Genomic DNA, 26,052 nt, shown 5'->3' with positions numbered 1-26,052 from the left:
GCACCATGCTCTCCCAAGTGAACTAACCGGCCACCCCCATTTTTCTTTAGTGTTGGGGTTTTAGATTGCTTCCACGTTTTCACCTTTATACTAATAAATAGTGTTGTTAGGAACAACTTCTTTATTTTCATGGAAGTTTCCTAGAAATGTAATTACTGGATAAGAAAAATCATAATATTTTTATACACACTGCCAAGTTACTTTGAAGAGGGAATCCCAATACACTCACCAATAAGAGTAAGCTGAATGCTGCTCTGAGAGGTAGTAGAAAAAACTCAAAAAGGCACGTTTGGGCTCAGCAAAAGGAAAAAGTTGAGTGTAAATAAGGTGACGTGGGTTTACTAGCGACGGGGCGGCAGGGACTGACAAGGATGAAAGAATTTGCTCGGGGAAACAAGAAAACCCGATACTAAATCCATTTCCGCTACCCTGTGACCTTCAGAGGGAACAGCTCTTCCACGAGCCTTAGTTTCTTGAAATTCAGGCAAGTTTGGCTCAGTCTTTATGTTTTCCACAAACTTGAGACCAAATATTCTCTAACCTCTCCAGATACCAGACAGCAGCTTGTGAACCTGATGAAGATGAAATGGGCTGAATCAACGTCAGCCGCGAAGCGCCTACTAATCACTCGCAGGCACTTCCGGAGGTCGGGACAAAGGGCTGAAGGCTCTGCGATTGCACTTCCGTATAATTCAAACTGCGCATTACGTCTGTGTTCACGAGCTTGGTGACCCGGGTGTACTTCCAGGGCGCGAGGCGGAGCGGGGGCACTGGACGGGGCGGGGCACTGGACGGGCGGGGCACTGGACGGGGCGGGCTGGGACTGGGCACTGGACGGGGCGGGCTGGGACTCTGACTTGTCTCGCGGTTACTGGGCAGGCGCGAGTGCGCGACGCTCGGGAGCGACGTGGGGCGGAGTCTAGGCCAAGCGGGCGCTGCGGATCACAACTGAGCGTCACTGTGCTCGCCGGGCTGAGGTCGGCTCAGGTGAGGAGGTTGAGCCGGAAGTGGCTCTACTCTTGGCGCTTCGGTGTTGTAAGTATCCTGCGTTTTCCTGTTAAGGGGGCGCGGCATCACCTCATCCCCTCCACCTTCCCTGCAGCAACCATGGCGAAAGGCAGAGTCTCCGAACGATCGCAGACGGGGGCACTCCGCGCGACCCCAGAGGGGGACGGAGTAGCGGGGACGCGGGGTCCTGCGGCGCCGGGCGGCGGAGACCACCTGAAGGGTGAGTGGACCTGGGGACCAGAGCTGGGGCTGGCCCAGAGGCGCCAGTGTGCTGGGAGGGGCTCCGGAGGGGAAGGGACCTCAGCGGTTCTCGGGGGTTTGCGGGAAAGATTGGGCCTGCTGGCGCCGGCGGGCGGGAGCAGAGACAGTGAGGGACATGGGCTTGGGTCCCGCGCAGCACAAGGCCGGACGCCTAGGAGGTGTGTCGTAAATGCTTTTTTAGTTGAATTCATCTAAAAGAAGGAATGATACTGGTTTGTTGATGCCTAGGGAGATTGTAAGTTTTATAATAACGACTCTAGGCAGAACTGGAAGGAACTTTAGCATTTGTTGCGTTGTTTTGACAGGTGAAGAAATTGAGGCCCAGGGTGGATATATTTCTTGTACAGAGTCACAAATCCATATGTGGCAGGAACACCTGGATTTGAGTCCCTGCTCTGCCATTTATTTGTGACCTTGGACTTGTTAACCTTCAAAAGCTCAGTGTTTTGAACTGTAAAATGGGACTAATAATAGTATCTACTTCATAGGTTGGTGCGTGGATTAAACGAAGTAATTCATGTAAAGGTTTTAGGATAATGCTTGGTGTATATGAAATGGGGGCTAAATAAATGTTAGCAGTTACTGTTATAGCTAAAGTTCGCTCATTCTAAAGCTTTTTTCCCACTACATCATCTTGGCATTTCTCAGATCTTTAAGTATTGTCTTAAGAATAAAAGTGTACTTAGAAACTAAATACTTTTAATTTCATCTTGTCATGGAGTTGTTTATTGTTTTTCCACAGTTGAAATGATTAAGCTCTTTAAATACTTTTAACGTTCATAAACTTGAAATGATCCTAACAAATGGCCACCAGTGATGGCTAAGGAGAAGTTCTTTTAATAGTGTATAGCAGAAAATGTTAATGTATTTCAAATAATTTAAAATGTCTCCAACAGTCTAATTTCGTTCTTTAAACTTTATGTATTTGGGGCCGAGCCCGTGGCGCCCTCGGGAGAGTGCGGCGCTGGGAGCGCAGCGTCGCTCCCGCCGCGGGTTCGGATCCTATAAAGGAATGGCCCGTGCACTCACTGGCTGAGTACCGGTCACGAAAAAGACCAAAAAAAAAAAAAAAAAAAAAAACTTTATGTATTTGGGTATTTTCCAACTTACAGATAGTAGAGCCAAATAACTTCATGTAACTACAAAAACTCACAAATGAATTGTTGTTAAAGTATAAATCTGCTTTAAAGTAAAGGAACATTGTTTTGAAGATCCAAATTTTGGGTTTCCTGAAAAAATATTTTCCAGGTAGCGCATCCCTGAAGATTGTCATTTGGTTTGAGATAGCATTTAGTTTTATTAATGGTTTTTTACCTACTATTTGGGGGGAAAAAACCGAAAGAAACTCTGCAACTTTCAAAGTGTTTTTATAATTGTCTTATTTTGTCATTAGAACAACACATTCAACACAATTATTCTTTTTATGGTGCTGTCAAGCGACTTTTGCAGACCACAAATCTATAGGAAGACAGAGGAAAGAGATGTGAAGGCATACCTTCATGAAGAAGTAACATTTGGATAAGTGGAAAGGTAGGGGATTCTGGGCTAGGGGAAACAGAGGTTAGTGTGAACCTTTAAGCCTATGTGTGTCAGTAAAGAGATCAGCCTGTCATGAGTGGATAGTTTCTGTTGGCTGGTAGTAGGAGATAAGGTTGGCCTGTTCAGAATAGTGTCAGAACGTAGAGGGCTTTACATGCTAGGCAAAGGAAATTTTTTGATCCATCCTATTTATTAATGATTCCCAGTTTCCTTTTCTTCTTTCCCCTCTCTCTGTTTGTTTCTCTCTCTCTTTAATTAATGTTAGGAATTCTCTTTATAGGCAAAAGATTTTGTGGACCTCTTACATGATATGGTTTGGTTTACTTGGTGGTAATCAGCTGTTGATGTGATGGTATTAGTGAAAGGTTTGGAGAAGAGATAAAAATTTTAATAACCTTTGGTTGAGAAATACACAGAAATAGTATGTTCCTATAAATTCCATGACACTGACATGAATTTGTATTAAGTGACACATCTACATAACTTTGACAAGTAGTTGTCATCATGTACATGTTTGAAATATTTTACACTCTACCTGCAGTGTTTGGTACATTTAGTGGATTCCTTGCTCTTTTGATACATTTAGTGGCTCTGGTCTCTAGTTTAGGATCTGAGCCTACTAGATTATGGATGACTTTGAAGACTCGAGAAGGCAATAACACAGAAAGGCTAAATCTTGCATGATGAGAAAGGGTGAGACAGACGAGGTAGAACCAGTTAAGAGGCTCTTAACATAATCTATGTTTGAGAGTACCTGGACCAGAGTACGTATATTTTTTCTCTTTTGTGTAGTTTGCCCTGACCTGTTTACTAGCAAGTTCCTCATTTTAATTTAAGAGAACTCCTGTGACTGTTTTTTTTAATATATAGGTCGTTACGCTTGTGAGGGGTGAGAAATCAATTTGATGGATAATGCTGAGCATTAAAAACAAACAAAAAAAATGAATAGAAGAGAAAATATCAGAGTGCTTTGCATGTAGTAGAGGGCAAGTATTGTTTCTTGAAATCTTTTTTTCAGTTATATAGATTTTGCATAAACCAAATCATGATGTAAAGTTCCTTATTTTGGAACACACTCAAAAAATTTGAAAAACACTGTCTCAAAGTTGATTTTATTGTTTTTAGAAGATGATATTGTTCAAACTTGGATAATAAATCCCTCTCAATCCCTGTTCTGGATCCTGCCTTGCTAATTTGGTTCAATAAAGGCTCCTTAAGCATCTGCTATGAGCAAGGTACTGGCTTAGAGGAAAAAGGAAGTTATGATTACTGATAAATGGGACCTAAGGCTAGAATTGGCAGCTAGACATCAACCAACGTATCAGTATGATTTGTTGATGCCAGTCTCTACCCAACTCTTATGTATCAGGATTGTTTCCCTTATAATCAGTAACAAACCCAAATGAAACCCTGGCTGAAAGTTTATTCGCTTATGTAACTAAAAACTCAAGAAATGAAATAGGATTCATGGCTTTAGGCTGGAATCAGGGGCTCACTGATATCTTCAGGATTAGATTTCTTTCATATATTGGTTTGCTTAGTTGACATCAGCTTTACTTTAAGCTTGGTTCCTCTTGAAGCTCTGGGTAAGCTAAATGCTTCCTTATTAATTTTGAGAATCTTTGTCCTAGAATTAGAAGTAAAATTCTTTATATTTATTGATTAGATTGCCTCAGATCAAGTGCTCATCCCTGAACCTGTCACTTTTGTCAGAGGGTAAGAATAACCCGATTGGCTCAGCCTGATGCATCTTTCAAACCCAGAAAATAAAGTAGGAATGGGACTGTTAGTTTTTCCAGTGACATAGATCTCTGTGGTGGGGTCACTCATGATTTTTCTCTATTTGTGCTCAATGATCTTTTTTTTTGACCGGTGATCGCAACCCTTGGCAAACTGTGGTCCTTACCACGCTCAGCCAGTGAGCACACTGGCCATCCCTATATAGGATCCGAACCCGTGGCCTCGGCTCTACCAGTATTGCACTCTCCCAAGTGAGCCATGGGGCCGGCCCTGTGCTCAATAATCTTGAAGAAAGTTAACTTGTACCACTGATTTTGGGTTAGAGAGCTATAAGGAAAGGATAAGGATTTTAGTCAGAGGTGCTAGTTCAGATGATATATCAATGGAGTCCAGGCTGGGCATGGAAGGAAGAGAATCCAGGAGCCCAACAGCAGGTGTAAAATGGAGTGAGTAAACTCATGAAAGAAAAAACGTGATCAAGGAATGGAATATTGGAATTTTATTTTATTTTATTTGTCTTATTCTATCACTTTTCATTAAATATTGGAATTTTAAATGACCAAGGTAGAGAAATTCAGGTCATATGAAAACTTAGTGTATAGCCCCAGAAGTGGATGGCTAAAGTTGAATAGAAATGAGAGTATAAGAATTTTGAGGCTGGGCAGATTATATAAATGATTAATGAAATCTTTTAGGATTATGGAGAAGTTTACTACAAGTTGAATATTCCTTATTCTAAATGCTTGAGACCAGAAGTATTTCAGATTTCAGATTTTGGAATATTTGCATATACATAATAAGATATCTTGGGGATGAGACCCAAGTCTAAACATGAAATTCATTTATGTTTCATACTTATGCACATAGCCTGAGGGTAATTTTATATAATACTTTTAATAATTTTGTACATGAAACAAGTTTTGTGTATATTGAGCCTTCAGAAAGTAAAAGTGTTCCTATCTCAGCCACTCATGTGGACCATTTGTGGTTGTTTGGCATCACCATCATTCCTGACTCCGAATTTATATGCTACTGATAGCGATCATATTCTTATACTTATATTCACGCATAAATACTTAACAATAAAAAATATGACATACCATTAATACAGTGAAAAAAATAATGTGTTCAGGGTAACTAAGCAACACAGTAGTATCACTAGAATACCTATATCAGCTGATCAGCAAAAAGTTTTGGATTTTGAAGCATTTCGGATTTCGAATTTTCAGATTTGGGACATCCAACCTTGGTCTCAATCTCCAGTTAATGAGAGGGTGTACCTAAAAGTGGGTAGATAAAAGTGAGTGAGGTTATGTATGTTGATTGTAGCAGAGTTGCAGGGCATAAGCCTTAGAGAATGAGCATTTATACAAGATTGGTAGTGCTGCTTGTCCTGCTACCTGTGAACGTGCTTTCTGTGTGGGTTTTTTAAATAGTTGTTTGTATTTTATAGTTCTTTTAGCTGTTTAAATTTATACTTATGATACACTATCATTTACAATTACTACTCATTAAAAAAATTTTAAAGCTCTTGAAATAAAGTTTACTTCCCATAATATTACAATGGATTCTTGTGACCTTGAAAGACTTGTTGGCCTGTAAGCTATGTCCTCAGGAGAAATGGGCCTTTTCCTTGCTTCATGTTGAGATCAAGTAGATCTAGAAAGAGAGGAATGTTGAGAACTAGTGGACTAGGTAGATGACCATTAAGAGTCTTCTAAGATCTTGTAGCTATAGGAAGATTCTGCTTTCTAAAAGGTTTTGATATGAAAGTAATAGGAGAATTAAGGAGCTACTAGAGAGGCATTAAGGTTAAATAATGGTTTTTCGGAATGGATTTATCCATATTAGATATTAGAGAAAAGGTGCTTATAAGAAGGAAAAATTGAAGATGTTGGGTGAATGGAGAAGAGAGAATTCAGAGAGGACCATCTGGAAGGAAGTATGCTGGCATTTAATGAAAAGAAGAGGTAGAGGTTGGGGAGCTCAGTGATGTGGGAGGCAGTGTTATTGGTTGCAAGTAGAGGAAGGGAGAATTAAAGTCTTGAAGAGATTTTAAATAGCCCTGTTGGAGAGTGCTGTAAAAGGATTACTGTTTGCCAGTGATAACTCTAACTAGGATTAGGAAACCATGTGAACTTGTTGTAAGCCTAGGGAACATGGTTTTTTGTTTTTTTGTTTTTTGGCTGGTATTGGGATCTGAATGGGAATGGGATTCTGACTTTCTCTAAAAATCTAAAACTCTTTGGCCAGAGAGGAGGTTGGAGAAGCAGATAATAGGATAATTCAGACTGGGAGTTAGTATGACAGAAGATTTGGAAGCTAATGAATATAAAGTACCTGTGTGAGTAGCTCCAAATGCTAAATGGCACAAGCATCTAATGCAGCCGTTAAGAGGGCACGTTAGAAATGTGTATGCTACAAGTTTAGATGTAGAATTATCATAAAAACAAGATTTATAACTTTTATCTGTGTTTAGAACTCTAAATGAATTACATGCTGATGTCTGGGTTTATTAGAATTATGCTCAAGAAGGATTGTGAATCATAATTGCCAACACTCCCTATTTACCAGTTTGTGTGAAAGAAAAGAGAGCCTCAAAATTGAATGTCACTCAGTTTTATTGCGTTGTTATCAGTTGCTGTCTTGTGTGTTCTGTTGAATACAATGTTTGGAAAAGTTTTCCCAGTTTGATTTTATTTGTCATGTAGACAGAATTAAGCCTAATTTGAGAGTGTGAAGAAAACAGGTATCACATTAAAACCTGGAGGTTAATTTTATTCAAGTGTCTATGTATTTCATCATCCAACTGTAAGACAACAAGCTGCAATTAGAACATACTCAAGGAAAACTCAAGATAGTTAATGTTCTGCAGCTCGGTAAAACATTGTCTGACACCTTTCTCCCATCTGACCCTTTACTTAGGACTGGTGAATTCATAATGTCAAGAAAAATATTATAGTTTCATTTTAGAGTGAACATACTAAATGCCTTATTTAGATTTTAATTGAAGAGGACTGCGTTACCTGTTTAAGTCTTTAAAATGTAGTTAGCTACATATAGTACAGATTAGAAGGCTGTTAACTCTTTTCCCATTTTTTGATCTTCAACTAAATTTCCACCTACTCCATGAATCTTGCCTTCATCACTCCAGTCCAGTTATCTTACCTTCCTGTAACATCTAAGCCCCTTTTAACTCTACTGTTCCTTGGAGGGGAGGGGGATGTTCTAGCTAACAGTGGCATGAGCTTCTTAGGAGCAAAGATTGAACAAAATATTTTGTACGTAATAGTTGCTCAGCAGACAGCCTTAAATAACTCCATATTTGAGTGCATAGCTTGGAGACAAGTTCTAAGAAAAGGAGAAAGATCAGCCATTTGTTATTAGAAGTCATTCTTGTGTCTATACATATCTTCAGGATGACAAACAACAAAATTATTAGTGGTTTTGAAGGGTTTAAAAGATGCCCATAATATTAAATTATCTGAGTTAGTCCTTTTTGTACTCTTGACCTGATTCTAGCAAGAAAGTACGTTAAAACCGTGGGCTGGGGCTAGTTAATTCCAGATAGATTTAAAAGTAGCATACCTTTAAGAAGCAATAGTTATCCTGAAAAAATATACAGACTACTTATGTTTCTTAACATGTCTTTGCTTTGCTGTCAGCCCACAGAAAACTGGTTTCCTAAACTCAATATGTATCACCCTCATTCCTTTTCTAGTAGAGTACCTTTTTATTTAGGAAAGTAGGAAATTAACCATTTTAGCCTTGTGAGAACCATTTATGTTTATAAATAGGTTTTCTATTTAGAAACTAAAACTACAGTTTTAATTGAATTAGTTTTAGTACAAAGCGATATTTTTGTAACTTTTGGCTGATTACTCTTTTTTTCCTTTTCTGTTTTAGGATGAGTGGATATCATTTACTTATATGCATTGAATTATATACCATAACCAGGGAAAAAATGTAGTGGGCAGTTAGGCATTTGTTATTATGAGATTCTGCAGAGACCTTTTCGTATTCAGCCTACGTCATGTTTAAGGTGTGTTTTTAATACTCTGTGCTGCAAAAAAAAGCATACATATTAGCATGTTAGTAGATTAATGAACTCGAACATTAAGAAGCAGGCATGCCTGGTTTATTACTCCATTGAAGGCACCTTCTGTACTATTTTATGATCCCATCCCCTTTCTGCAATAGATTTTAGAAGTGTGATGAGCAAATCTTTTTGAGATGAAGATGAAACATAATAGAGTTAGAATGATGAGGACTGATTGGGAGGTTAGGCTGATTACAGAAAATTAGAAAAGATAATTTTTTGACTTTGTTTTTCACATACTAGAACTTGATAAACCTTACAGAAAATCTTTTAATTAATAGGTAAGAATAGTTTATGCTTAGTATATCAAAGCACTAACCTAAACAGTTTTTTTTTTTTTTTGACGGCTGGCCAGTATAGGAATCAAATCCTGGACCTTGGTGTTGTCAGCACTGCACTGTAACCAACTGAGCTAACCAGCCAGCACAGCAATTGTTTCAGCAGAAATTACAGGTTTAATAAGTGGATATTAATTACAGGTTTAATAAATGGATTTTAAAGTGCTTTGGAGCTGTACTTTACACTATTCGGTTCCTTAGGATTTTATTTATTTATTTTTTAGCAGATAGTGCAACCTCTTTTGGGCCTCTGTTTACTTATCTATAAAATAGGTAAGGTGGGCCAGATCCTTGCTTCTCAGACTTTAATATGCCTGTGGATCACCTGGATGTCTTGTTAAAATGCAGATTTTCATTTAGTAGGTATGGGACAGGGGCTTGAGATTCTGCCTTTCTAACAAGCTCCTTAGTAATACTGATTCATGTAGTTCACAGAACACACTTTGAGTAACAATGGGCTAGATTTAGCAAATTCTTATTAATTCAGCTATAGTGTGTAAAAACTGCCATAAAGGAGAAGAGATAAAATGCACTTTGTTATTTAGTCAAGAGCTTTTGGTTGAACAGAAATCAGTTTAAATCAGCACACATGGGCTGGCCTGTGGCTCACTTGGGAGAGTGTGGTGCTGATAACACCAAGGCCGTGGGTTTGGATCCCTATATAGGGATGGCTGGTTAGCTCACTTGCGAGAGTGTGGTGCTGACAACACCAAGTCAAGGGTTAAGATCCCCTTACCGGTCATCTTTTAAAAAAAAAAATAAATAAATCAGCACACATAAGAAAGAAAATTGTTGTAAGAAAATACAAGACAATCTTACTGGCATACATGAGCAAGAAATGAAATATAGCCAGGCTTCAAGGGAAATGGAATGTTAGAACTCAACAAGTAGGTTAGCTATGTTTTTCATGTCTGCTTCTCTGTTTTCTGTTCCAGTCTCTCTTATATTTGGTACATGTCTTTGACGTTTACCATGCTATTGACTATGGCCACCACTGTTTGATCTTTCAACCCCAAGACCTGCCAACCCTTTATAAACAGTATCTCTTTCTTAATTCAGATTCTCAAGAGAAAATCTGGTCAGCCAATAATGAATTATTTCTACTTATAAATAATTAAATAAAGAAAGACTTCTTTCAAAATATGCTATTCAAGTCAGCCTTCTGTGTTTGGGAGGGTTGGGTGTTAAAATCACAAAGAATAGAACTATGGAGATTGGCCCCTCTGGGGGGCAAGGGAAGTGTGTTAGTTCTCCGGGAAGGGGGATGTGGGTAGAGCAGGCAATGATACCTCTCTAAACACATTTATAAACTTTTATACAGGAAGATTTGCTAAATTGGTAGAGTACAGGCAGTCTACTTCTTTTGTTTAGGATACTTTATAAAAGCATGTATGAAAGCAACATGGGCAGTAGTTGGGGGAGGGGTGTAGCGGTAGATTCATTCTTAGGTAACTAAAAATAATAAATCCTAATTATAGTATACATATTTTTCAGTCCTGTGTTATTGTTATATACATGGGATAATGGTAAATGTACGCAGTAAAAGTGAGTCACCTACTCCTGTGTCTTTCCCAGTGAGCATTGTATTGAGCTGTCCACTGTTGATCGCCTCCTGGCAAAGCAGTCTTGCTCGTTCTTCTGCTTGCTGTTTCCTGGATCTCATTCCATACCTTTATCTTGTATATAATTTAAAAGATAACACTGAGATTACCTTTTGAGGGAATACAAATATTCTCCCTTTCTTGGAGTCACAGACAGAACCACGCAAAACATTTGAGGTTCAACTTAAGGTTCTGAAGGCATTGGTTTAAAGAGAAATTATAACATCCTTCAGTTGAATTAATGAATATCTGTGTGGTGAAAACAACTGAAATAGTTGCCAAATTATCTCATTTTTCCTAAGAGGTCATTCTGCCTATGTTGTCACCTTCCAATATAGATATAACATTTAGAACTTTTTTTCTCCTTTGGCTTATCAATATATCAGTGCTGCAAATTCTGGTGTCCTTTTTTTTTCATGCTTCTAAAATGTATATATTCCCCCCAAAATATTATAATATGCCCAGTTAATAAACTTCAAGTACTTTATAATACTTAAAATTTCAAGGCGCAGTGTTTTTGCAAAAGTGTCAACAGTTTTCTGGGAGTAAAGTATTTAAGGAAATTATTTGCTGACTTGGAATACTGTTTTCCTTTATATTTATCTTAATTATGCTTTTTTTTTTTTTCTTTCAGAGAAAGCCTGGGCAGAAGCTGGGTCAGCAAGAATGTCACTCCTTATATTGGTGTCCATTTTCTTATCTGCAGCTTTTGTTATGTTTTTGGTATATAAAAATTTTCCTCAGCTTAGTGAGTAAGTATACTGAGAGAGAACCCGAAAATGTCTAGATATTTATAAGATGAAAGTAGATTAATAAAAGTTAAGACTTAAACTTACTTTAAGCAACAGAAGTATTATGGTGATTGTGTATCAGCTTTCATGGCTTGTAGCAAGTCCATATCAACACTATTCTTTAAATAACTTCTTGGGGCTGACTGGTTAGCTCACTTGGTTAGAGCATGGTGTTATAACACCAAGGTCAAGGGTTCGGATCTCTTTACTGATCAGCTGCAAAAAAAAGGTTAAATAAATACTTCTTTCCAAAATGCCTCTTGATTTTCTATGCAAGGTTTTCCTAGCAGTGCTTCTCCAAGTACAGCTTCATCTTTCTAATGGCTTTCAATTTAAAAATATATATATAACTACAATAAGAAATACACTTTTATATCATTATCCTGTACACATGTGCCTTCTCTCTCTCCGGTACTTGGCAATCTTGTATACTTATAAAACTAAGTTAAAGTTTCATGAGACAGGTGTTTTCTGATATTTTGCACTTATTTCATTTTATTTTTTAATGCTAGTAGTGACCATAATATTGACCTGCAGTTTGAATAAGACATACTGTTTGTCTCTGCTTTCCCCCTTTTTCCGTTCCTATTTTCTTCCTTCCTAGATTTCCTTTTGATCAATTTTTGCCTTTTTCTATTTGTCCTTTCCTTCCCTACCACATCTCTGTCCTCTAGCTCTTTTTCGCTTCCCTGTTTTGTAGAAATTGTATGGTTCAAATAGCTACTTTTCACAGTGAAATTGTAAAAGTGAACTTGTAAAAGACTGTACATCTATACATATCCACAAGGCTTTAGCTAAAACCTTGGTAAAATGTGTTTCAGAATTTAAAATTTTTCCATTTTGTAAAGATAACATGGAATATATATTGTGTAATACTGTATATTGTGTAATACTTTCAGTAAAGTCTGGGGCAGCATCCCACAATCAAATGCATTAATACAGGGGGTCTTCAAAAAGTTCATGGAAAGTGCATACTATGAAAAAACTATGCATGGATGCAAAATATTTTTGCTCTGAAATAAACTTGTACTAGTTAAAACATGTTGGAGCAGGATCTAATTTGAGGCACTAAGTAGGATAAGACATCAGTTTGAAAAGAGCTCCTATCAGAGCAACATGAATTCTACTAAAATTGAAGCAAGAACAAATATCAAATTTATGGTGAGCTGGGTTGGAAGAATGATGAAATCATTGATGCTTTATGGAAAGTTTATGGGGACAATGCCCCACAGAATTCAGTAGTTTACAAATGGATAATGCATTTTAAGAAGGGATAAGATAATGTGGAAGAAGAAACCCTCAGTGACAGAACATCCACATCAATTTTGTGAGGAAAAAATTAATCTGGTTTGTGCCCTGATTGAAGAGAACCAATGATTAACAGCAGAAATTATAGATACCATAGATATCTCAATTGATTCAACTTTACACAATTCTGACTGAAGAGTTAAAGTTGAGCAAACTTTCCACTTAATGGGTACCCAAACTGTTGTGCCCAGATCAGCTACAGACAAGGGCAGAGCTTTCAATGGAAATTTTAAGCAAGTGGGATCGAGATCTAGAAGCTTTCTTTGAAGAATTGTGACAGGAGATAAATGTGGCTTTACCACTATGATCTTGAAGACAAACACAGTCAAAGCCATGGCTACCAAGAGGTGGAAGTGGTCCAGTCAGAGCAAAGGTGGGTCAGTGAAGAGCAAGTATCATGGCAACAGTTTTTTGGAATGCGCAAGGCATTTTGCTTGTTGACGTTTTTGGAGGGCAAAGAATGATAACATCTGCTTATTATGAGAATATTTGGAGAAAGCCAAAATTTCAGCTGAAAAACGCCTGGGAAAGCTTCACCAGGGAGTCTTTCTCTGCCACAACAATTGTCCTGCTCATTCCTCATCAAAGGCAATTTTGCAAGAGTTTCAATGGGAAATCATTAGGCATCCAGCTAACAGTCCTGATTTGATGACTTCTGACTTCTTTTTGTTTCCTAATCTTAAAAAATCTTTAAAGGGCACCCATTTTTCTTCAGCTGATAATCTTAAAAAGATTGCATTGATGTGGTTTAATTCCCAGGACTCTTCATTCTTTAGAGATGGACTAAATGGCTGGTGTCTTGGCTTACAAGTGTCTTGATCTTGATGGAACTTATATTGAGAAATTAAGTTTTTATTTTTTATTTTTTAATTCTGTTTTTTCACAAACTTTTTGAAGTCCCTTTGTATTTTTACAGAGAAACCTGAATAATAACACTAAGCATGATAAAAGACTATAAATAACTTTACTTATAAATAAGTGTGGGTCAGTTGTGCTGACAAATTAACAGGTGTAAAGATTTGGTTATCAGAATTTTTTTAACTTTAGGAAAGAGATTGTGGTATTGCAGCATATTTTAGTAGGGCAGAATATCCCAGGGCTATTTAACCACAGTAATACCACCCTGGTATAATTGTAGATTATATAAAGGATGACTAAAATGTAGTTAGACTTTCAACTAGGGCCAGCCTGATGTGGTAATGGATAACTGAAATGTGATTTCAAGGTTTCAGCAAGTTTGTTTCCTACGAATTCCTTTCATTCACAATTCTTTATGTTTGAAATTTTATAGTTAAACTTAATTATTTTTATTTTAATATTTTGATTCCTTACATCAATGTAAATGCCTTTGGGAGGGGAGCATGTTAATTGTTGATATTAGTATGATGGAATTTTAAATCTTTTCTGATTTTGATGAAGGAATAGGGAATAAAGAGCTGACTGAAACAGGGAAAGAAAAAGCTCTAGATTAAGGTTGTCTTTGCTCTCAATCTGCTCTAGGAAAGATCACTTGTGTAAAATAATGTACTATTACAAAAATTTTATATTCTGCTTATTTCGCTCTATATATGTATATATGTGTTTGTGCATGACCATGCATGGACACTTCTATATAGAGTCTTTTTAGTTTTTAAATTTTGTAAATGAGAAACCATTTTAGTTTACCAGGTATTTTTATAGGACTTAAAAAAGCATCATCCCATCATTGTTCTGCAGTGTCAGTTAAATTTTATCATGTAGACAAATGAGTATAATATATATTAAATACAATGGTGATTATTTGAGGCTTCATAAGCAGGAAATCATTTAGTTCCAAATAAGGCAACAAATATAAAGTAAAACTATAAAGAAAGGGAAAAACGTTTAAGTTCTTTTCTGATGCTTTAGCTGGGATAGTCCAGAAAAGGTGTGAACTGTGAATTTATTAAATTTTTTACTTAATTTCTGTTGTAAATGATTATTGACTTTAGCTTATCATGAGGATTACCCAAAATGATGTTAAATATGTTTTTTGATATACTAACATCAGTGGTTCATTTTTTATACTAGATTTAAAATTTAAACCAATGTGGGAGCAAATGTTCCAATCTTTAGTTTGGGTCATCTTGAACTTTCATATATAGATTATATATCATGAAATTATAGCATTAAAAAACAAGTCATTTATAGACTTTTGGACTTAAAAATTGCTAATTAGACTTTAACAGATCAAGGTGGCAAATCATTTTGGATAAAACTTCATGTTTTAAACTTGACCTTGATATTAATTATTTTGGCAAAATTCTGTTTTAAAAATTTTTTCACGTAATTTTATTTCTTTAGAGAAGAAAGAATGAATATGAAGGTTCCCAGAGATATGGATGATGCCAAGGCTCTAGGAAAAGTTTTATCCAAATATAAGGACACCTTTTACGTACAAGTACTTGTAGCTTATTTTGCTACATATATTTTGTATCCTTTTAACTAAAAAATGTTTTCTAGTTTTGGTCAAGAAGTTGTTTAAAAGGTCTGCTGTTCAGTTATGTATAATTATTTTTCCTTTTAAAAATTGTTAATGCAATATAACAATATTAAATATAATATTGAAAAATTGAAATGAAAAAAATTTCCTCTTTAATCCTATCTCAACTCAATTTTTTTATTTCTGAATATTCGTTACCAGTTCCTTTTTATTCTGCTTATTTCACTTATCACTTTCCTTTCCTGTCTTATTCAAGATATTTACTTTATTTATTGACTACTTATTTTATTTATAATTATTTTATTAATTAACTGATTATTTTAACTTAAATAATTATTTTAAATTAACTGTCACCATATCACTGTTTTTAAAGTATTCCCTTAGGTTTGGAGGTATAATTTATTTTAATTTTTTTTCTTTTATAGATGTTGCATTATGAATCTCCTTTGTTCATGATTTTTTTCTTTCATTTAATTGTTTTCTTTGTAAAAGTTCGCAGGAGAATAATTTGCCATTCAAAGGAATAAATGTTTTTTATAGTTCTTGGTATATATTATTTGTTTATAGAAATACGTTATATTTTAAATAGTCAGGAAAATGGCTTTATTCTTTATATACTTTCAAACTACTTATACTATTGGTGATTAATCTTCCAGTTTGTGGACATTAGCTTTCATTTCTGATTTTTCTATCTTTTATACTTGTCCAACCTATTTTCCACATCTTCTTGGTTAATGAAGGCATTACCTCTTGATGTTATAAAAATAATCATTATCTTTTTAAAGCCATTTTGTATTTTAAAAAGGCAAATTAGTTACTTTGTTACTTCTCTCAAAGTATTTATATTCTTGCTTCCTTTTTATTCTGAATTTCTTTTGGCTGGACTTTTTGACTAAAACCTTTTCTCCTGCAAAATTTAATAGCTTTTTCTTTTCTTGAATTTATATTGGATTAAATATTTATGTATATGTTTCTATAGTTAACATCCTTATGCAAATGTTTTGAGTATCTGTGTAAACACATTGGAGTAATTACTCCTAGCAAAAGCAACATAGGGACAAGTACATTCACAAAAGCTTTTGCTGCTAATAAAAACATTACTCCTTTACCCATGTGATGAAGATGCATTTGGATTTAGGTAGTGTGCTTTATGTAGGTATTTTATCATTATCCTCCCTATTTATTATTAGAAAAACTCAAATTTGGGGAAAATCTGGAGAATAATTTTTATGCACCTATCTTTTTGACAGGTCATTTTGGGCAATTTAGTTGTACATACACTATTTTAAGAATTCTGTAACTGCTGCCTTTTCTATTAACTTTATTTTGTCACTTATCTGTGAAAACCTTGGTGTTAGGCTTTCAGGTTATTTTGCCTTTATATACTTTAATCATAAATTGAAGTACTTCCCCCAAATAGAAGACAACTTAGTTCATCCCTTTCATTTGTGTCGTATAAGGTTTTTGTGAACACTTTGTGAACAAGCCATATAATTTCTGTGCACTTTGGAAAGTTATCTTTTTTGCCCCATTTTGTCTCCCAGCTTTGGGAGGGATACGTGGCGAGGGATAAAGGGAATACACACTCCTCTAGCCAATCAGCCAATTAGCATAAATGAGTCTTGGCCACCTATGGGGTAATAAATGCTGTAGCCTCGTCTTAATATCCATATGCAGTTTAGTAGAAAATAATAAATTGTCCTACAGAAGGTGAATTGAAAGTATGAGGATGTGTTTATTATTACAAAATACATTTGGTTTAAAATTTAAAATAAGTTATTGGATAATATTGTCAGTTCAGTTTTTATTGCACATTGTTACTGTTAACTTAGTAATTAAATAATTGTAATGATTTTACATCATGTTTTAGATTTTTATAAGAACTTAAGTCCAAATTTTCTTATAATTTTCTGTTTATTTTCACCTGAATCTTAAGCTCTGAATGTTAAAAAGGTACTTCTAAACTGAACAAAAAGGACTTTATCATAGGACATATAACAGAGATTTGATTTTACTAGTACGGGGCTAATTAATAGAAATATAATGTGAGCCACATTTAGGTTTTAAATTTTCTAGTAGGCATGTTAGAAGAAGTAAAAAAGGACATTTGAAATTAATTTTACTAATATATTTTACTTGAATCTTTAGTTTGAAAGTATCAAAATTTTTCATTTCAACATGTAATTTGTATAAAAATTATTAATGAGATATTTTACATTCCTTTTTTTAATACTAAGTCTTTGAGATTTGGTGTGTAGTTTATACTCACCACACTTCTTAATTCGGACTTGCCACATTTCAGTGTCTCAATAGCCATATGTGGCTAGTGGCCACATGTTCAACAGTGCAGTATTAGTACCTTCTTGAATAATACCTCATTTCAAACTCTTGTGTATAAATTACTTTTTGTATTATAGTCTTTATTTTAACCCTAACACTTACTCATTCAACTAGTTTTTTTGTTAATTTGTTTTTGGGTTTTCTTTGGTGGCTGGCAGTCTGGGGATCTGAATCCTTGACTGGGGTATTATAATACTGCACTGTAACCAACTGAGCTGAGCGGTCAGCCCCTAACTAGTTTTTAAAAAGTAGTAATTAAGTGCTAACTATGAATATATTGCTTTGAGTATTCAAAAGCACAACAACTATTTCTAGTTGGAGTAATGGGGAATAATGGATGGAGGTACCACACAGTCATTCCAGACAGAGCAAGTCTAGAGCAGAGTTTATAAGCACAGGGCAGTGTTAGGAAGTGATTAGTAGTCAGTTTTAGTTGGAGTATAGAGTATGAGGAGGGGAGGATTGTAAAGTAAGTCTAGCAAGCTGGCCAACTGTACTCAGACTTTGAAAACGAGACTAATGCATTTAGAATATTCATTTGGTAGTCATTGAGGACTTTTGAGCAGAGAATGATATTAAAAGTGTCACCCTCACCTCTTTTTTTGTTTGTTTCCCCAGGCTAAAATCTTAAGTCTCTTTTTAAAGTAAATTTATTTTTTTTGGAATATTTAAAACATACGTAAAAATAGAGAAATTCTGTAATGAAGTCCTGTGTACCCAACATCCAGCTTCAGCTGTTACCAATATTATGCCAATCTTATCTTTGACATTTTATTTTTGTCCTTTCAGAGAAAATGGGAATAGGTAGAGTACCATGTTTGAGGCTGAGGAAAAAGGATAATCATTTACTTTGATTAGAACATGCTGAGTTTTAAATACTCATATGGAAGTTTCCACACCTAAATTCAATCAATAGGATACTAGCAGAGTAAACTAAGGTAAATCCAAACATGAGATTCTATTTAGCTGTTAAAAAGAATGAGAAATATCTCTGTATGCTGTTAAGGCATTAACTCAGGTTAACCTAGTTAAGTGAGAAAGCAAAGTGCAGAATAGTGTGTAAGTATGGTATATTTTATCTAAGAAGGGGATGATATGAGTGCGTACATACACAAATATTTTGTTATGTTTTTTCAAAGGAAAACCAATAAAAATGTTTACCTGTGAAAAAGGAGATGAAACCGGGATGCAAGTGAAACTTCTCTGAATGTACCTCATTTTGTAGATATGAATCTAAAACAAAGTAAATGTTTTACATAATTATGTAACAATCAAAGTGAAAAAAGAAACAGGAATCTTGAAAATCTAAAGCAACCTCACACCAATTAGGGTGACTGCTATCAAAAACACAGAAAATAACAAGTGTTGGCAAAGAAAAATTGGAACCTTTGTGCACTGTTGGTGGGAGTGTAAAATGCAGCTGCTATAGAAAACAGTATGGCAATTCCTCAAAAATTAAAAATAGAATTATCATATGATCAGCAATTCTGGATATATACCCAAATGAATTGAAAGCAGGGTATTGAAGAGAGATTTGTACACCTGTGTTCATAGCAACAGTGTTCACAATAGCCAGAAAAGGTGGAAGCAATCCAGGTGTCCCTTGACAGATGAATGGATAAACAAAATGTAGTGTATGCACACAATGGAATATTATTTAGCCATGAAAAGTAATAAAGTACTGATCTATTACATGGATTAGCCTTGAAAACATACAAGTCAAAGAAGTAGATACAAAAAGGACAAATATGGTATAATTCCACTTATATGAAGTACTTAGAATGAGCAAATTCATAGAGAGGGAAAAAACTTCAGAGAAATTTCTTAAATTGTTTTCAGTAATCATATTGTTCGTCATAATATTGTTATTCTGAAATACTTAACTATGTGGAAAAGTTTCAGAACAATACTAATATATAGTATATATTTTATATAACATTTTTAATAGTATGTAAGTCAAATAGGTAATTATATTGATGTCATTAAGACCCAAGATTTTTTAGTGTGAGAGGAGAGAAATACGAATCTAAACAGCTAGAAAGTTAAGTTCACGTTACATTCCCATGCAAAAGCAAGAATAGTTTTGTTAACTGTTACTACAAGATAAAGGACAGAAGCACATATTAAACTATCCTAAGGGACACAGTAAGCAAAATTCAATAAGTGGTAAATTCTACAAATGATCTGGTTTCTTCAGTACATTGCAAGAAAAAAAATAAAAGGACCCTGTACTTAAGAGACACATTGCGCAAATAGCATGGGTGGACCTTGTTTAGATTCTGATTTGAACACACCATTTGTAAAAAAAAATTATGAGGCATTTGGGAAATCTAAACAAGATTAGATATTTATGACAGTAAGGAATTATAGTTAATTTCTTGAAGTCTGACATTGATGTTATGTTAGAAAAGGAATCCTTTTAATTGTATTAAAGTATTTGCACATGAGATGTGTTAATTTAGGGCACTATTATTAACTAGATTCTCTACTTTCCTGTATGTTTGAAACTTTCTATGATAAGGTCTTAAAAAACCCTGAAAAGAGTGTGTGTGTATGTATATTATTTTGTTAATGCGGGCATCTGGTAGACAGATGGAAATTTTTGTACTGGTATTTAATTAGAGAGATTGAATCAAAGATAGAGAATTCAGAGTTATCAGTATACTTGACACCATGGAAATTGCTGGACTTTTTAAAGGAAAGGGAGAGTGTGGCTGCCACAGTGTTGTTAGAGATATCCCATACTTGAGGGCAAGGAGAAAAATCTAAAGAGGAAATGATTTGTAATGTAAAAGAAAAGTACAGTTTACTGAAGGTGAGTTTCATGCAAGAGATCTAATTTTATGCAGGGATCAATAAAAGATGACTACTGAGAAAAAGTCATTAATTTTGGCCTTGAAGTTTTAAGAGAGTGGTGAATGGGTAAGCCAGGTTGTAGGGGACAAGGTGAGAATTTCCTGTGAGAAAGTGAAGATGAGAAGCAGTAGCTGGACAGGATACACTGGTTTAGGAAAGCCTAGATTTATTTTTAATTTATAGGCATCTGAGTAATTTTGTAGAGGAAGGGTCCAGTGAAAGAGCAAGAAGTTGAAGATGAGAGAACCCAGGAGGAAGAAGGAGAAAATTGAAATGAAAACATGAAGAAAGTGAGAACTAAAGAAAAAAGGAAAAGGGAGAAGTAATGAGTGAAGATAGAAATTTTAAAGTAGGATGGAGGGAGATTGAGGGAATTCACTCAGTCTGTCTGACTTGTAAGTAAATCATGTTAAGGGTGTAAAGGGGATCCAGACCAAACCAGGGAACTAGAGGAAAACAGAAAAAGCGTAATTCTGTTTTAAAAATAAAATTTGTAGGACCAGCCCGTGGCTCACTTGGTAGAGTGCGGTGTTGATAACCCCAAGGCCACGGGTTCGGATCCCTTTATAGGGATGGCCGGTTAGCTCACTTGGGAGAGCGTGGTGCTGACAACACCAAGTCAAGGGTTAAGATCCCCTTACTGGTCATCTTTAATAAATAAATAAATAAATAAAATTTGTGATTTTTACTATATCGCTATCCTTTTTTTAATGAGCAGTGAATTGAGGTGAATTTTCATAAATTAGAAGCAAATAATTATTATACTTTATATGTACCTAGATTTCTACAGAAATCATGTTTCCTGAAAACATTTGGGAGTAAATCAAATGCATTAGAGAAGCTTGTTATTTAAGAGGTTACTGATGATCTTCTCTTTCTTTCTTTTTTTGCCAAAATGCCCAATTCCTCTCTATCTGGTACATGTTGGATATTAGTCTTGGTTTTTCTTTTAGTAGCATATACTTATTAGTATTGCATTTATGATACTGTTTAGTAAATTGTCAACTTAGAGGCATTACACCTGAGTCATCATATATATTTTAAACTTTTGGATATAATTTTACTTTGTTTTATAATACTGAACTATGGATATAATCTCATTAACATGGTAATTTCTGCATTTGTACTTTTTCCCTGAAAAGTTGGATTTGTCTTTAAAAAATTCCATTTCATTATGTTTTAATCCTTAACTTAGAAGTTAACAGCTTGCAAACATTTGCTATTCCAGGCTCTATATTCCTCAGTATACTCTCAGGGTTTCTTTATCCCTTTCCATTAGCCTTATTTCTTGTTTGTTTGGTAAGTATAAAGTGAAATTGGGATTCTGGAAAAAAATAGCTTTACTTAGAATGTTGAGGAGGAGGATGGCATCCTAGTCCCATTAATCTGTGTAACCATGAACCATTAGTTTAATAGGAGTTTATGTTAAAGTGATACTGTTAAGTCTCTCTATAAGGAGAGTTTTATAGTTTTTTGTGTTTTTTTTCCTCTATAATAGGGGTATCATAGACTAATTGCACTTATAAGCTCTGTATTAGCTTTTCTTTTCTATTGCATTTTGTAACTTAGATAGTCCAAGAGTGTTGGTGGGTATGGTCCCAGGGCTGGTAGTGTTATTTTCAAGCATAGCAATTGAAAAAAAAAAAAAAAAATTTGCTACTGCAATTTTATTTTTGGGCTTTAGGCTAACATTAATTATCTGGATATAGTCACTAAGTTTAATCACAAGTGCCAGTTTGTTTAACTGGTCTCATTCGAGTTACAGTTTGGTCTGAGAAAGAACTCAGATCAAATGGGTTCTTGTTCTTTGCACAATAGATGTCATGCAGAGTATTCTCCCCCCCACCCCCCAAAAGAAGTAAACTAGTTGAGCTTTTCTTCAGGTGAATATATCCATGTGAATAAGACGGGAAAATGCTTATGGCTACTTGTTATTTTTCAGTGTTCTGGACTCGGTGCCTCATTTTGCTATATGCTCTCCTATTTAGTTGGGAGACCAGTTGTATATAAATACCTGACAGAGAAAGCAGTAAAATGGTCACAGCAGGTAAACATGTATTTTTAAATTATTCAATGTAGCTCTTTGGTTAATTGGAAGGTCAGTGTATAGTCCCTACATAAATTAACTACATGTATTAACTCTACATAAATTAAACTTAATAACAAAATTATGTAGTCCCTGCATAAATTAACTCTAGTAATAGAATTATCTTTTGACCAAAATAAAATCAAGTGGTAGGTAAATATGAACGTTAATAATTTCAAATACAAATTTTTTGTACCTGTAATGGTAATTTAAATTCTTTATACTAATAAGTTCAATCAGTAGAGAAGTCAAAGTGTCAATATAAAGGCATCCACATAATTAAAAACCTCATCTTTTTTGTATTGATGCAGGATGCTGTCATGGGAAACTGAAAAACTTGTATCAGCCAACTTCTAATGCATTTCGCCAGTAGGAACAATTGTAATCTTCAGTCAGGATCACTGCACAGACTAGCAATGATAAATATAAGCACTACTTCACAGAAGGGACTAAGAGAGTCCTATTTTATAAAGAATCAAAACAGACTTAAAATTCATAGGGATTTTAGAGGTCATACTGCCCTACCCCTTTGTTTTACAGATGAGGAAACTAAGAGAAATTAAGTATTTTGCCCCAAATCACGATCATTTACTTGTAAAGAAAGGTTTAGAATCTCAGATTTCTAGACTTCTATAGTGTAGTGCTCATTATACCATATCAGTACTGAATATTAAAATAGTTTTACATGTAAGTTTTTTTTGGAATTGTTATTTTATTTTCTCCAAGTGAGCATATTACTTATTCAGTGGAAGTATAAACTGCAATCAGTGCTTATATTTAATTGGCTAAATATTTCCATATATTTGTTTAATCTCATTTATCAACAATAAATTCACTTGTGTGTTGTATATTGTGGTAGCATAAAATAAAGATTACCTGAAATTTTTTTAATTGGGGACTAGATTTGTTGATGTGAAATCATTAAATGATCATTAAGCTGATGTAGAACCATCTTTAGTAGCATAACATTGAGCTATAAGCACAAGTAAGAAAAAACAACTGATGTCATTTATCTTTAGTGATGAGCATTTGACAAATAGTTCATTGTCATTGTTAAACTTTTTTGATAGTTTCTGTTAGATAAATTGATGTATTGGGGATGAGAATTTGAAATAAGATGTTGTATATTAAGCAATTTATTTTCAAGATTGGCCTTATCTGGTACTATTTCTTGTCTTTCTCATGACAGGTTGAACGTCATAGAGAACATCTCATTAACTACATTATATTTTTGAGAATAACACCATTTCTGCCCAATTGGTTTATTAACATTACATCTCCTGTGATAAACGTGCCATTGAAGGTTTTTTTTATTGGCACTTTTCTAGGTAAGGCCTCTGGTTCATTTGTGTTAGAGCTCATTATGTGCGTTTCTAAAAGTGTCCAGCTGGGCTGAATTGCATGCTCCGTGCGGATATGCCAGCACCATGTATAACACTTGGGCACAAAGCCTGGCCTGTATTAAGTAGATGCTCAGAAATGTTTATTGTATTTTGTTCACTTAGATATTTTAGTGTTACCTTTTTTTGTTTGTTTTTTTTTTGTTGTTTTTTTTTTCGTGACCGGCGCTCAGCCAGGGAGTGCACCGGTCATTCTTATATAGGATCCGAACCCGCAGCGGGAGCGTCGCCGCGCTGCTAGCGCAGCACGCTACCGAGTGCGCCACGGGCTCAGCCCTTAGTGTTACCTTTTTAAAGAAGAGCATTTTCTACTGCTTATTGTTTTAATGATGTAGGGTTAAACAGGACTTTTCAGTGGAGAGAGAAAAAAATCAGGTTGCCTTATTTGAATAATTTTCTCCTTAGTCTTCTAATCAAGTGTTAAAATATTGAACTTTAATTTTCATTAGAAAATTGATCCTGTTTTTCATTTTATTGAAATCAGCATTTATTGTGGGTATTACCAAAAGTATGGGGGAAGCAAAGATTCAAACATTCTTGCTTTCAAAGAACTGATACTTAATTTTGAAACCAATCAGTGGACTGATTGAAATAAGATTTATTTATATATTTTGAATTCTGTTGGTTCTTTAGTGAGAGTGATCTGCTTTTCTTTCCTATTTAAGTTGAATTGTTTAGATACCAACAAAATGAGATTTCTCATGTATTGAATGTCTGTTAAATTAAAGCTTAAATTAATACTTGTGAAAATAGATTTTTTGGAAAAGAATCAAAATTAATTGCTACTTTAAAAAATCCATTGACGGGCTTAATTTTATCATCATGGGTAATTTCGAATTTTGTAAAATGTTATATTCATGGAATCAAGAGAATTTTTGTGCCTATCTCCTTATTTTACAGGTGAAATAGCTAGTGAGTTAGTTAAGTTCAGCATTGGCTAAAGTAATGTTTTCACTTTGTTTTGATTTTTAATGAATTGTGATCATTCTGTGTGTACTCTTGTATAAACTGCTCTTTGTGCTTATTTTGAGTATCTTTCCAAGTCAGTATATTTCCTACTACTTTATTTTTATTTCAAGTATGTTCTGTCAAGGGTGATCTATCTAGTCAACCTTATTTTTGAACATTTAGACTGTTTCCAGATTTTTGTTATTATAATGCTTTAATTAACATCCTGGAAACCAGATCTTTGCTCATATACATTATTTCCTAAAGTTGAAATTGCTGGATCAGAGCACACTTTGTTTTTTTAAAGGCTGTTGATAAATGTTGTAAAATTATTCTCTGATATACTTTGACTTTTTAAAATTCATTATCCTTAAGAGGTGATTCTTTATACAGAAATAAACTTGAGTAGCTTTAAATTCTTTATGATTTTTTTTTCCAAAATATAAATAGCTGTATTCTTATAAGAAATTTTATGCACACAGAAAATTTTTAATTTTTGAAAACAATTGGTGGTTTTTACTATGTTTTTATTTTTTGTTTTAGGTGTCGCTCCTCCCTCATTTGTAGCAATTAAGGCAGGAACAACACTGTACCAGCTTACGACAGCAGGGGAAGCTGTTTCCTGGAACTCAGTATTTATTCTGATGATTTTGGCTGTTCTTTCTATTCTGCCAGCCATCTTCCAGAAGAAACTAAAGCAGAAATTTGAGTAAAAAAATCATCTGGTTTTTAGTTTTCCTATCATCATCATCATCATCATCATCATCATCATCATCATCATTTTAGGATTAGCAGTTGCTTCCATTTATGTTTTTAAATCATCTCTTCAGTAACTGAAACAAGGAATTTGTAAAATAAAATTTTCTATCAGACAGTTAAAATAATGCATTTAAGTGTCAAGAGGAGAAAAAAGTAAAAATGGAAATTGATGTACTATGAACAATGCTGTCAATAGTTAACAGTAAACATCTTATAAATCACTAAACTAAGGGTAGCTATAAATAATTAATAGTGGCATGGTAGGAAATTTTTGATCCAACTGAAACATTCAATTTAACTTAACATTTTTCTCTCTTATCTCTTGCTAATAACTAAAATAGATATTTAGAAATTCTAGATTTTTAAAAAGTGTTGCTGTTCTTGCTAATGTTAGCCCTTTTTTCAAAGCATAAACTGGAAAACGAAAGCTTTAAAGAGATTTACATTTTTTTCCTCTTTTTAAAAAACCTTTGAGGTAATAGGTTTGTTTAGAGGTCATGTCTTAGATCACTGAATA

The 26,052-nt window shown here is 34.7% G+C and overlaps 1 protein-coding gene across 1 annotated transcript; it reads left to right on the top strand.

Moving 5' to 3' along the window:
* Nucleotides 1–933: 933 nt before the first annotated feature.
* TMEM41B (transmembrane protein 41B) lies at nucleotides 934–26,052 on the top strand. The gene is made up of 8 exons (XM_063095522.1): nucleotides 934–987; nucleotides 1,103–1,228; nucleotides 11,221–11,338; nucleotides 15,008–15,136; nucleotides 21,548–21,641; nucleotides 22,285–22,389; nucleotides 23,618–23,756; nucleotides 25,320–26,052. The coding sequence occupies exons 2-8, from the start codon at nucleotides 1,108–1,110 to the stop codon at nucleotides 25,487–25,489; spliced, it is 876 nt and encodes a 291-aa protein (XP_062951592.1). The 5' UTR covers nucleotides 934–987; nucleotides 1,103–1,107; the 3' UTR covers nucleotides 25,490–26,052.

This window comes from Cynocephalus volans, chromosome 4 (genome assembly GCF_027409185.1).
Source record: "Cynocephalus volans isolate mCynVol1 chromosome 4, mCynVol1.pri, whole genome shotgun sequence".
Lineage (NCBI taxonomy): Eukaryota > Metazoa > Chordata > Mammalia > Dermoptera > Cynocephalidae > Cynocephalus > Cynocephalus volans.
This window is presented reverse-complemented; position numbering and strand designations above follow the sequence as displayed.